Genomic DNA, 14263 nt, shown 5'->3' on the forward strand with positions numbered 1-14263 from the left:
GCTGCCTGAATTTGAAATAATTTTTAAAATAAGTTGTGATCTCCCAGGGAACCCTAGTGACTTCTCACAGAACCCTGGTTGAGAAACCCTGGCCTAGACTTTATTGGCTCTGATCCTTTCCTGTTTATCTTGGAAGTTTAGATTTTATTAGTGCATTGCATATAGTTAGAAAGAGAGAAAAAGAATCTTGTATTCAGGTGAAAAAGAAAAAATCTACCCCACTTACGAGGTTTACCCCTTTGCATCATTGCCCTACTCTTTCTAAAAATTAAGAGTGAAATTATTGTGTGATTCCCCTCCAGAGACTGCCCATCCCATTTGTAGAATAAATAAAATATATCTACCATACACCCTTTCAATAGAAAATATGCAAATGTCATCATTCACATATGAATGTGCTTCAGCAATTGTTCTTAACTTCTCTAACTCCATGCGGGACTAATTACTAGACATACACTTTAGTAGTGGAGAATAGGTGGTGAAACTATGCTTATGACTTTTTCAGGAAAACACTAATGTATGCAGCTTGATAATTGCTCTCTCCCACATACTTTGTTGATTATATTGCTCCAATATGTGGAGGATGTAGTTAGATATGAACATTATAATCTGTTTTGAATTACTACTGCCAAGATAAGAATTGCACATGGTATGGTCTTAATTCTCCGGCTTTGAAAGAATTGTGTTTTAGGGCATAGAGTGTAGCAATAATAATTACATTTATATCTGTTAAATTGTATTGATTACATTTATATTCTTCTTTCCTCTTAAGATGCCCCAAGGAGATTTATCTCCAAGGAGATGGCAGATAATACACAGAAACTGAGGAATGACCATAATCTCCTTTGATCGTTTATGGAAATGCAGAATAGAATTTGGATATTACTTTATGAAATAATTTTTCAATCTCACAGCCTCTTTATGATATGTAAAATTTCAAAACATAAACCATACCTTTGTCATTTTCTCTCTTGTAGGATAAGTATGATGCCTCTGGGGCCATTCCTTCTCCCTGTTCTGTGTTTCCTGGGGCCAGCGATTCCACAGGAACTACAGTATGCCACCTTTTCACACAATGCCACCAAATTTATTCACTTGATTATGGATCCTGATTCTGGGACTCTATATCTGGGGGCTACAAACTTCCTTTTTCAGCTGACCCCAGGCCTGGTGATGGAAGAAGCAGTTTCCGTGGGTCCAATCTTGGACAGCAAGGATTGTCTTCCTCCTGTTTTCAAGCAGGACTGTCCCCAAGCTCAGGAGACAGACAACTATAACAAACTCCTGCTGATCAACTCGCTGGAGAAGGAACTCATTGTTTGCGGCAGTGTATGGCAGGGGATCTGTGAGAAGAGGAGTCTCGGCTTCATTAAACATGTCCTCTTCCAACCCCGGACACCAGGAGACACTCAATATGTCGTAGCAAATGACCCCAACATTTCCACCGTGGGGCTGGTAGGATACTCCAAAGAAAATGTGCCACTTCTGTTTGTTGGCCGAGGATACACCAGTCGGGGCGTCGGAGGCAGCATTCCCCCCATTACAACTCGCAATCTCAGGGCCCACCCAGGAGAGGTGCCAGGGCCGGACTCCCACTCCATCTTTTCCTACGAGGAAACAGCAAAGCTGGCTGTGGGTCGACTCTCAGAATATAGCCACCATTTTGTCAAATCCTTCACTCATGGTTCCAGTGTCTACTTCCTGTTCTACCGGCGTGATCTCAAGTCGCAGTCCCGTGAGTACAAGACCTACATTTCTAGAATCTGTCTGGATGACTCCCACTATTACTCCTATGTGGAGCTGCCCTTGGTCTGCAGGAACCAAGAGAAGACCTACAGCCTCTTGCAGGCCGCCTATGTTGCGCAGGCAGGGGGAGAAGGAGAAGTTGGAGATGCGCTTTTTGTGACCTTTTCTGCCTGGCAGGCTTCTCTGGGGAAGCTGAGTGAAGAATCTGCACTCTGTGTTTATCCAATGGAGGAAGTAGACCGCTTCATAACTCAGACCAGGGACCTTTGTTATACCAAGGACGGGAAAACGGAGGATGGCAGGGAGGTGGCCTATATAGAATACGATGTCAGCTCTAGCTGCGTCCAGCTGTCAGCGGTAAGTGCACATTCATTGCATTTGTGTGTAAATCTGTACAGGGTGTACCAAAAGCCAGGGCCCATACTTGAAGGCAGGGCTCATGGAAATTTGTTGTATCAATTATATTAAATGTTTGAATTGGTTGCCATTTTCTTCTAAATATTTCCTTATTTGTTTGACTCATAACCTTTGAACATCCTAAGTACACTAACATTTTCTCTGGTAAAAAAAATTAATAAAACATATTGTGATTGGCCTTTGGGGCCTCCCTTTTGGTACACCCTGTGCATGGAATTCAGAAGGTTTCCTTCTGTGCGTGGATTCAGATGGGATTCCCAGGCAATTTGTCATTCAGGCATTTCCATAATTTCCAGTCACATTGTTTTCCAAGCTGATGATCCCCCATGACCTTTAAGAAGTTTGCTGGGGGATACACTTCAAAAACTAGGAAGGAATACTGATGATGATGATGATGATTAGACTTTTATCCCACCTGTTTGTTTGTTTATTTATTTATACTTGATCAACTCAAGTTGGTGAATGTATCTACTCCTGCCTCCCAGTTTCCTCATGACGATTTTTCTTTCTTTTTCTTTTAAGTGTAATTAAAAATAAACAGCTGATAATGATTACTTTCTGGTCATGCATGCATTCATGTCCCCCCTCCGTCATATTAAAGGTATAATTTGGTACCAATTTGTGAGGGGGGGAACCCAAGGCCTTTGGGGGCTGCGTGTTAAGCTGATCCAGACTAAAGTAGTTTTATCAGCATCATAACAGACTCTGCGCTGTTAACAATTTTACTCTGCACACAGGGCTGGATTTTCCCTGCTGTCTCCTCATAGTACTCCTTCCATCATCTCATAGAAGGAAAATCGGCTCTGGCACTTAAAACCATGGTGATGCCCACCTTTTTGTTGTCCGCCATCCTCCCCTTCAGAGTCAAGAGGAGCACTGGCCAGCTGGAAGACTTGAAAACAGAATTACTTTTTGATATGGATTGATTGATTGATTTTGTGCCATCAAGTAGATAGATTTTCTCCATGACGATCTGTCCCTAACTTGGTCTTTCAGGTCTCCCAACAGCGCACCCTTCACCACTGTAACAGTCCACCCCCCATGCTGCTGGTCGTCCTCTTCTTCTCTTTCCTTCCATCTTTCCCAGCATTAGAGCCTTCTCTAGAGAGCTAGGTCTTTGCAGAAGGTGTCCAAAATAGGGTAATTTGAGCCTGGTCATTTGTGCCTTGAGTGAGAACTCTGGGTTGATTACCTTTTGATAGGACAAATGATATTCTTTAACGTCTCCATTATCCCGTAGAGGCTCACCAGTGGTAAGGAAAGCATGCTCTCCTATGGAGCAGTCTCTATTGGTGTGCTTGCCGGACTCATAGACTTAACTTAGAAGGCGGATAGGACTCTCATGTGGTTCCCCTTGGCTGCTCTGTTTTTTTAAAGAACTTGCTCAAGAGGCTGAACCGAACTCAGCACAATATGCCTAGGATTTATGACTACCATTCAGCTGCACTATCCCGTTGGTTCCCAGAGGGAACTCATAGGCCACTTTCTGTTGGGAAGACTGGATGGCGGCTGGCCAGCCAGCTTAGAATCGGTCACTCGTCACTGATAGATGCTGGGGGTCTGATTCAGCACACAGGTCACTCCCGATCTAGCTTATGAATGATCTGCTTTGTTGATCCCAGAGAAAGAGATACTAAAACTGGTACAAAGGTGGATGAAGTCCAGAATTCTGTTTTTGTGATGGAGGTAACAGACCAAAATAGACGTGATTCAATATAAAAGCATTTGTCTTCTTGCGCTCCTGAGCATTTGGCACTGAGAAGCATATTGCTTTTGACACTGGAGGAGGTGTATAGCTATCATGAGTACTGACAGCTTTATGTCTATTAATTTTTCTAACCCCCTTTTAAAACTGTCCAGGCTTCTGCAGTTTGACTAATGTGCCAAGTAAAGGCCTTCTTCTTGCCCGTTCAGAATCTCTCATAATTCAACTTCACTTGATAAGAGAGGGAGAGAAGCTTGCCTACCACAAGTTAATCGTGAGCCAGAGCGTGATGCAGCTGCTAAAAAGGCAAATGTTATCTTAGGGTTCATGAGCAGCTGCATAGAGTCTAATTGATGGAAAGTAATGGTTCCACTCTATTTTGCCCTGCTCAGATCCCATTTGGAGTATTGGGTCCAATTTTGGGCACTGCAGTTGCTCGTCTGTCAGAGATGCTCTACTGCAGTGTTTTTCAACCTCGGCAACTTTAAGATGTGTGGACTTCAACTCCCAGAATTCCCTAGCCAGCATGGCTGGCTGGGGAATTCTGGGAGTTGAAGTCCACACATCTTAAAGATGCCGAGGTTGAAAAACACTGCTCTAGTGTCTCCTGTGCAGAGCAGGGGCTGGATCAGATGACCTCTAGGGTCTCTTCCAACTCTGCGATTCCGGTATTCTATACCATGCCTCTCTACACCCAAGTGTTTCTAAGGGAGTTGAGTATTTTGATGGCATCCTTTTGTAGCTTTTCCAGTGTAATAGTATTACCTTTGAGGCCAAGAATTAAGTGTGCTTACAAGATGGATTTGTTTGAAAGCGTTAGGAACATGGCCCTTTTGTTCTGGACCCATTTCTTAATGTTCCTCCTCTCTGGTATAGAATGTGGCTTCTCTTCACAGCAGCCACACTAGCCTGACATCTCAGCAAGCTAGCTGTCACAAACCCAAGATCCCTTTCCAGGTGTGTTGCTGTCATTTTACATCCTGTCAGGCACAGGAGGGTAAGGGGTGGGGTGTACCTGGCCCCTTAAACATTGTCTGCATAACTGGAGCCTATTTTTTGCCACTGGCCAGCTGGGGAGAAGACAAACTGCATTAGCAACACCAAAGCAGCAAACTTGATCAGGACTGCCACACAAGAAGAAACGGTGATCTTGCCTGATTTGAGATCCCAAGGAGATATATGAGATTAAAGCTTTCCTCGCCTCTTCATTGGTCCTGCCTTCCCTCTATGCCAGAGGCCGTTTCTTCTAAAATCTTGCTTCTTGGCCTTCTTTGTTAGACAGACACCCTTCCTTCCAAAGCCCTGGTTCTCCTAGATTGATTCTGAAAATGCAAAAGAAAAATATTTCAATACTCAGCTGGATGTGGAGGAAGGTAATTCACAAGGGCACATCTTTTAATTGACTCAGGTGGATGCTGCCTTTACTATGACACTTTTGCACATCACAGACATTTAATTTTGTAATTGCTGTAGTAGCAGTACTAAACAGAAATGCATAGCATCATAATTAACTTCATTGCACAAGAGAATAATCAGCAATTTAAACTCTGCATGGATTGTTTTATTTTTGTGCTTGTGCTATAAATTGAACCTCTAAATTGTTATTTCAAATGCCAAAATCAAATAATTCAGAAATAATTCTCTCTCCTTCTCCCTCAAAACACACTCCTTGTAGTCAAAGAAACATAAATGGTTATGGGTGGAGATGTTTATAGCAGGAGGCTCTATATAGGAGGAGCTATTATAGCCATTATGGGTACCTCTTTTTATGGGGGGCCGTGCTCACACACGGCTATTGCCACATGTTTTGGCAATGAGCTGGAGAAGTTATATTGTGTGAACCCGGCTTTTCTTCCTTCATCTGTCCTGGACAGAATGTTTTAAACTGGAAAATGCTGAGCTGCCTCATCAGTTCAGGGGTCAACTAATTTCCAGTTCTGAGGACAAATGCACAATTGAATGGGGACCCCCCCCCCCCTTTCCCAGCCCTATTCTTCATGGCTTCTCTGCACTACATTAAAAAAGGCTCAAGTTCTTGTCCAGGCACATCCAGTTCAAAGCATCAGGTAGCTGGGCATGGGAAAAATCTGCCCAAGTATTGGGAGGCAGAGCAGAAGAAAACAGGATAAATGATGAGAAAATTACTTTCTTGCCACTCCTGTTCTTCCTGGCAAGGGAAGAGTTAAACTTCCTCTTTTGTCACTTCTCTGATTTAAGCATCTTCCTGTCCACCTACCCTCCCCTCTCCCCCTTTTGCAGCTGCTTGGCCAGCATCCAGATTCCCAAGCCTGGGTTTCCATCAAATATCCATCCTGCCCTTAGGAGAGAGGTGAGGGGTGAATAGGGAGGATTTCGAGAAAACTAGGACCAGCCAAAACTCATCAGAGGAGGAGGAGGAACCTAACAGGAAGGGCCAACATGCTTATTCAAAAGTGTCACATTGAAAACCCTCATCCCTGAGCATTTACAGTGACTGCATTCACACATAGCACCAAGTCAGGATTTACAAATCATAGATAAACAGACCACAGTCCCTTGGTTATAACACTGAGAGCGATGGATGCCCCAGGCCAGTGTTTTTTGGGGGGCTGGGGTGGGGTGGGGAGAAACAGAGCACCATGGTGTGCTGTTTGGGAAGAACCAGCTGCTTAACAGCTTGTTATAAATCAGGGAGGATGGTAAATTAGGTTCTATCATTTCACCTCTGGCTGATTGCATGAGATTGACAAGAATTTCAGATTCCCAGTTGTTTAACAGCAGAAGTGAGAAAACATTGTTTTTCCCCCCCACCTAAATTGAAAGAGAGAAGGTTTGGGAAGCCTAGTAATGGACTTTTGCATGTAAGAAATAAGAGATTAGCTGAATTCTGGTGTAGAAAAAAAGAACTGTCTCAAATTCTCTGAACTGGCTCAGAGATCTATTTAATTCTAAATAGGTGTCGTTTCCAGCTGAACCTGGTTGATGGATTTAAGATTCCTGAGGGGAAAAAAAAGATAATCAAGTCTCTAATATGCCTAACTCTGGAACGGTATTCCCCTTTATTCCGAGTGGGGGTTGTTAACTGGCCAGAAACACAGATGGGTGCCTCTTGTGGTTCACGCAGCAGGTTGATGTACAAACACTGCATGTTGATGAAGGATATGTGATCACCTGCAGATCAGAGGGATGTTAAAAGTCCTGACTGTGTGGACTGGTTCAAAACTGGCACACTTTGCTCCATGAAACGTGTGATCTCTCAGTCACCAGGGACAGTAAATGGAGTTATTAAGGGAAGGAACACACACACTAGCACAGAAAGGGGAAAATAACATCCTCTTCAACTCCTGATGGATGTATTTCCTTTTGCTGTAGGACACCAAGGGGGAGTGAGGAGTGATGGCAATGTTTTTATTTGCTTAGGGCAGAAAAGAGCAGAAAGATGAATCAGCCCTGTCTGGATGAAAAGCAGGAAGGAGGTCTCTGAATTTGCCATTGTAATGGAGCACTAAATTAGGAGAATCTTCTAGATGAACCACTGGAGAAGAGAGAATTGTGTTGTGACATTTATCCTGAATGGATCAGGATAGTTCAGGATAGTCTGACCTAGGAAGCCTTCCGACAAGCTTTGGCACGTGTTTTCCTTAAACCTAGTTGAAAGTGTTTTTGATCCATTCACAGTGATTTAAGACATAATAAGTAGGAGGTATAGATATAGGTTCTAGTTTTGTGCTGAAGTTTCTTCTGTAAAATGTTTATGCATCAAAACACCTCCTTTAAAATATCCAAGATTATTTTTGTACTGTAAAGGTAGTCCTTGACTTACAATCACAATTCGGACTGGAATTTCTCTCCTAAGTTCTTGCGGTCGTAAGTCGACTCACCATGTGACTGGACCTGATTTTATGACTATTTTTATGACAGTCGTTAAGCAAATCACCACAGTCATTAAGTGAATCCAGTTTCCCCAGTGGATGTTTTTTGCTGGAAACAGGCAAAAAAAGGTTGTAAATTGTGATCACGTAACCACAGGACGCTGCACCCAGTCGTAAATGTGAGCCAGTTGCCAAGTGCCCAAATTGCAATCACGTGACTGCGGGGGTGGTACAACGGTCGTAAGTGCAAGTGCAGGTCATAAAGCACTTTTCCGGAGGTCATTGTAACTTTGAAACATTGTTAAATGAACGATCGTAAGTCGAAGACTACCTGCTCTAATATTTAAAAGAGACACTTCCTTTTTCAAACTGCTTGCTAGATTTGGCTCTCATTCCATCCTCTCAAGGTGTAAAGTATCAACCTGCTAGATCATTTGAACACCCCTGGGGTGTTCTGCAGGGGGAGGTAAAATAAAAAAATAAAGAGAGCAATAAATATAAAAAATGGACAGGGATTTGATTACACAGTAGTGGTCACCATCTTGGTTTTTTCACACATACACGCACATACCATGGATGACCCCAAACACCCCTGTTGCCTGTCATAACTGCTGATCTTTCTTTTGAAGTAAAGCATATTCCTTTACTCCTGCTAACAATTAAATGTGCGCTAGGCTATAAACCATGGAGAGATGCTATGAGTAGGTACCATTATAGGTGAATGCCATTATAATGTCTTTATTGAAATGGATGTGAATATCAAAATAAATCACATGGCTGGGTAAAACAAGATCCCTGGGAAGAAATGTCATATCTCCACAGCATTGGCTTAGCGTTATACAGTTCAAGCTACATAAATATGCTGTATGGGACATGGACTTATCCGGTGGTTTGGGAACTTCACCTTTACCCTTTAATTTAAGGAAGGACTTTTAAAAATCTCTGTGTGGTCTCTTAGCTGTATTGCCAGTGGCAATTTTTAGCTTGGCTGGTTCCTGACCATGGTTCTTCTCTCTTCTTTTTTAGGCAAAATGCTGTTTTTTCTCTCTGTCTTCTCAGCTTTGCAACCAGTCCTCCTGCACAGGTTTTCTCTGGAAGTAATTTCTTAAGGCAATTCCCAAGCTGGCTTTGGGATCTATTTTCAACATCTAGGGGACAGCCAGAAACCCCAGACATTAGAAAAAGTTCAGCTTGGTCATTTCCTCTGCAAAACTTTCTGGTGATCTCAGTGAACTTCAAACACAGTTTAATGTGTGTGTGTCTCATATTAGGGTTTGGGTGACAGGAAGCTTATAATAATGTATGCATTCCTGAGTCAATTTTCATGTGACATTAAGAATATTAAAAAGAAAAAGAAACGTACATACATCTTTTCTTTTTCTAAGAAAACACAGTTCTGCAGAGCCCCAATGGGGATTGGCCTACAGTGTGTGGAGGTGGCTGCCTCTGGCCCTTTGCTTTTAAAGGCCATTTGGAGGGAATGCTTTGGAAGAAAATAGCTTTAGGGGGCAATGATTGGCAGGAAATTAGCACGAAGAAGACAGGGTTATTAGTCTTCCTTTCTCCCACACCACAATTTTATGGTCTGGATCAGAACACAGCATAGTGGCTTTAAAAAAAGATTGTGAATACCATTTGCTGTTCAGTCTTTTTAACAGAAGCATAAATTAAGAAGTGGAATAATGTAGTTTGCAAAGGAGACAGAGTTGACATTGAAGACTAGATTGGGCCTGATAGGTGTGTTGCAGAAGGAAGGGGACAGAGAACAGCAAACTGGATGATGAGGTTTATTTATTTATTAAAGAGATTTATAAGGCTGCCCAACTCACTCAGAGTGACTCTGGGCTGCTTAGAAAAACAAAACCCCAAATACAAAACCCACAACACCCCCACCCCCCTGGCAACAACAATACATTCAAACAAACCATGTGATGGGCTCCACATCAACCTGGGGTCCCCTGGCCCGCTGGCAAAGCCATGTCTTCAGGGCCTTTGGGAAGAGTATTAAGGGGCAATCCTATCTCTGTGGGGATGATGTTCCACAGGGAGAGAGCCACCATGGAGAAGGCCCTTCTTCTTGGTCCCACTAGATGGATCTCCCTAATGGGTGGGACCCATTTGGTTACACAATTGAAGTGAAACTTCCTCCAGACTGTTCAAGCACCAGAGAGTCAGGATGGGGGAGGAAGAGAGGGTCAACTTGAGCAATCTGGGTACAGCCCCAGAATCCAGGTTCCAAGACAATAATGGGGAAGGGAACATGAGGCAGAGAAATCTGCAAGCCTCACCACCTGAATTCCTTTCAGGTTTAAGATGATGAGCTCTGTAGATTAGACTGAGGCCTGCATCCTGTTTCCCATTGTGGCCAACCAGCTGCCTCTAAGAAATCCATAAGCGACACCTGAGGGAAATCTTCACAGTTGGTCCTCAGCAGGTGAAGGTCAGACACAGGTGACTCTCTTCCTGGAGATAAGTCAAGTTTTATTTCCTAGAGCAGGGTTTCTCAACCTTACCACCTTTAAGAGGTGTGGCCTTCAACTCCCAAAATTCCCTGCCAATAAACCAATCAAATTTTAGTTGAATTGTGTGTGCATGTAACTTGATTTTAAGAAAGGTACCACTAACTTCATTTTACAAAGCCACAGTTCTCTGCTAGGACTCCATCCTACAGACAGAGAAATAAGGGCACCATCTTTGTTATTCATATTCAGAAAGCTTAGTAAGGCTTGACTGCGAGTGTTTGGAGACTGAGAAAGTGATGAAATATATCCATGGGATGTGTGTAGGTTTGTGTTTCTCAACCGTGGTAACTTTAAGATATCTGAACTTCAACTCCTGGAATTCCCCAGCCAGCACAACATTGTTTGTATGGACTAAAGATTAAGGAAGGAATATAAAGTTGGTTTATTTGATCAAGGTTAAAATAGGTATGTTTTCTCTAGTAACCCATAATGGACTTTAGCTGTCACCAGGACTGAAATGACATTTTATGGATTTGTTTATAGATAAGAGATGGGATATGGGAAGAAGAGATCATTTGTTGTATTTTAAGAGAAGGTGATAAGTTACTAAAATTGTTTATACTTGTGATGAAGGTGGGAAGTCACTTCTTTATATATTTTCTTTTTCTTTACTATATTATTTTTCTTTTCTCTTTCTTTTTTCTTTTCTGCACTTTCTACTCTTTCTTTTCATCTCTTTTTAAAGTTTGTATTAGTTTTTACTGTTATTATAATCCTTAATAAAATTGCTATTTAAAAAAAAGAGAAATACTGGGCTACACCATAGCTGAATGTATTCAGCTAAATGTGCTCCCCTTCACAAAACAGTATGGCTGTTTTCTGTAAGAATATCTTCCTCATCCTAGATGGCCTCCTGTCTCTTTAAATGTGCAGGATTTAGCTCCTAGGATTTCTAGCCAGCTCCAGGAAACTTTTTATGCAGGGCCAGATAGTGGCGTTCTGGACAGACCCAATAAATCATGACAAGGCTTACTCGTTTAACTGCTGTAGTCCAATGAGACTCTTTCCCCAGCTGATTCTTGTGATAAAACATAGCATCCTGCATATTTATATTTGCATGTTGTTTGGCTAAAGCAAAGCAAGGGCTCTGAGGTAAGAAAACCAAGTTTGAAATGTAGTCTCTTAATGCAGATAGCTGGTGAATAAGTAGCCACATCTTTCAACAGAAATAATGACAAAGAATACAAATGAGGAAAGTCAGAGGAAAGCAATAACTGGGATGGTGGGAGATGCAGAACATCTGGTGAGATGGGTGAGTTTTCACCTCCCATCTGCCACTGAAGCACACTGGGTCACCAGGAATTATGGGAATTGTGATCCAAAACATCTGGAATGCACTAGATTTCCTACTCTTGGACTGAGGGATAAATTAGCTCGGTTCAAAATTGTTCGGGGAGGAAACGGTGGTAGCTCTTTTGGCTTTGCAGGTGCTGACCTTGGAGTGTTGCTGTCAGACTCTGTAAATAAACAAGCTGGCTTAAATCAGCTTCCAATTGATTTGGGTCCTTGAAATACAGGGTGTCTGGCTAAGACAGATTGTGCTCCTGACGCCCCGTGCATCCACCAGTGCACTAGCAGGCCTTAAAAGATGGTAGGCCTCTACTCCATCCTAGCCTCTTTAACTGTTTTTTTTTTTTGTCTTATTTTCTCTGTTGGTTTTGAGGTTGTAGTAAGGAAAAGGGTAGAAGAAGCAGTGGGAAAACCTGGAAGTGGAGGACAATTCCCATCAAATCCCTGGACTCCATTTTCATCAAATCCCAGGGAGGAGGCAGAGCGATTGTACAGCAGAAGCCCTGTCTAGACCAGTGTTTCCCAGCCTTACAAATTTTAAGCTGTGTGGGCTGGGGAATTCTGGGAGATGAAGTCCACACAGCTTAAAATTTGTAAGGTTGGGAAACACTGGTCTAGACTAAAAAAAAATCCCTTTGTTGCCCAAATCAAAGAACAAGTCTGAAAGAAGTATCTTTTGAGAGTTTGCACTAATGCTGTTGACACTGAAGACAATAATACTTTGGATACACTCGTTGGTTCTCTACCCTTGGGGCAGGCAAACAGGCTTCCTAATCCTTAAGTAATGGATAGGGAGCCTTTATCAACTTCAGAATTGACAAAGTCCTCCCAGCTCACATCAAATCGCACCCTCATGAGGAGTGGTAATGGGCTCCCGTTTGCAATCTGCAGTTGATGGGGACAAAGTGAAGAAAAAGTGGGCTGGGTGTACAGTGTTGGCCAGCAGATGGAAGGGATGGTGGTGTGGTAGAATCAGGCTGGGTTAGAACCATGGCACCATCAACATGGAAGGAGGAGGAGGAGGAAGTAATATGCTTTCCCTTGTAAATTAGCCCATCTTCTTTCAGATTCTGTTTGGGGTTGTGATTTATAAACCCTGCCTTCCAGGCACAATGAAAGTCTGTTATCCAGAACCAAATACAAAGTGATGATTCAGAGAGAGATCACTCCTTGCCTGCTGCACTCTGTGAGTTTGAGTTGACACACTATCTAGCCTACTGAGCAGGAGACTTTGCACAGGTTTGCAAAGGGCTTTGCTGATAAAATGACCTGCATCTCTTCCAGCTAGGACTCCACATTGAGAACAGGTGCTGGTGAGTTGACAGAGATAGGCGTTGCTCCAGGACTGATGGATGATTTTCAGTTTGTGCAGCCTAAGCAACTCGATGGACAGGTTGCTTGGAGGAGGGAGGCTACGCTCACGCACTTGGAACCTGCACCCATCTTGGCTCAAGAGCTGGCTGGCTAGGAGGGGTAGAAATGATAAATCCTTATTTGAAGAAGTGCTGTGAAGAAGCTGATCAAAAGATTTATTAAAGTTCCTTTCTGCAACTTTACATGATATATCAGCTTCTTGTAACCTCTCTTTTCTGAGTACAGTTCAGGAGTGAGTGGGTGTTGGCATCACATTTCCAGGTTTTTCTTGGGTTAATCTAATGATTTGGACCCTTCACAAACTGAATTCAGATCTGGTTTGGTTCTCCTGGTGTCGTCACTTTGGTATATAACCAACATCAGCAGCTAATAATACTAATTTAATAATTTAATAAATTTATATGCTGCCTGACTCCCAGCAACTCTGGGCGGTTTACAAATTGTTAACATTTAAAGGAAGAAAACAGCACAAAACCAAAAAGGAACAAAGGTGTCTGGGGTTGCTGTCCATGCTTGGGAAAAGCAGCTGCAGCCAGGTAGATCACTTTGCAGCCAGAAGAGGGCATGGAGAGGTTGGAAAAGGGGAAGAAGAAAGCAGAGACTGTCCTTCTGGGAGGCTAATGAGTGATTTGAGGTCACCCTTTTATGATACATCTACATGAATCCTCTGGGGAAGGTCATCTGGAGTTTTGGATTGGGACTTATTACTGGGTGGTTGATATGCAAGTCAAGCTCTTTTTTCATGCAAACGGCAGAACTTCTGACCCATGCTCTGGATGCAGTGAGGAAATGGAGGCTGAGATGGCTAAAAAGAGAGAGATTGGACTGGTCTAGGAACATAGGTGGAGCTTCTTGATGGGGCTGCATTCCTTTTGAAGAAGTGAGTGCCCGTTGAATGTTTGGAAAGCAAGCCACTGGCCATGCCCATGAAGCACCTTTCCCTGGATTTATCTGGTGGGTCAGCAGTATCCTTTCCTGAGAAAAACTGGATCTGGCCACTTTCTCACCTCTTACGTGGGGCAGATCTGCCCTTTCTGCTTGGCCCATCACCAGTCCAGACCCTTGATCACTTCCTGAGTGCAGAAATACACATGGTTGTCCTCTTCCCACTCCCAACACACTGTAAATGCCCCCCAGCTTCGATTCAATACTGCTCTTTTCCAACCTGAGCTGTCTTCAGCCCTTGAGAATGAGTGAGGTCTGCAGCACTTCCAATATATACTATTTTGGTAAACCTCTGCTTGGCTATAGCAGCTGGCCCTTCCATGCAGCCATTTCTTCCTGGCCTGCTGGCCAGCTGTGTTTTCTGCTATCAGCAGCTGCCATTACTGTATTTTATAATCTTGCAGACGATCCAA

General features: G+C 43.0%; 1 protein-coding gene across 1 annotated transcript in view; it reads left to right on the top strand.

The window, feature by feature from the left end:
• Window positions 1-981: 981 nt before the first annotated feature.
• Window positions 982-14263, top strand: part of PLXNB1 (plexin B1) — a 76125-nt gene continuing 62843 nt past the window's right edge. Inside the window, exon 1 of the mRNA XM_063291409.1 lies at window positions 982-2103. Within this exon, the coding sequence (XP_063147479.1) occupies window positions 985-2103 (1119 nt within the window). The 5' untranslated portion in view covers window positions 982-984. The remainder of the gene's footprint in view (window positions 2104-14263) is intronic.

This window comes from Candoia aspera, chromosome 2 (genome assembly GCF_035149785.1).
Source record: "Candoia aspera isolate rCanAsp1 chromosome 2, rCanAsp1.hap2, whole genome shotgun sequence".
NCBI lineage: Eukaryota > Metazoa > Chordata > Lepidosauria > Squamata > Boidae > Candoia > Candoia aspera.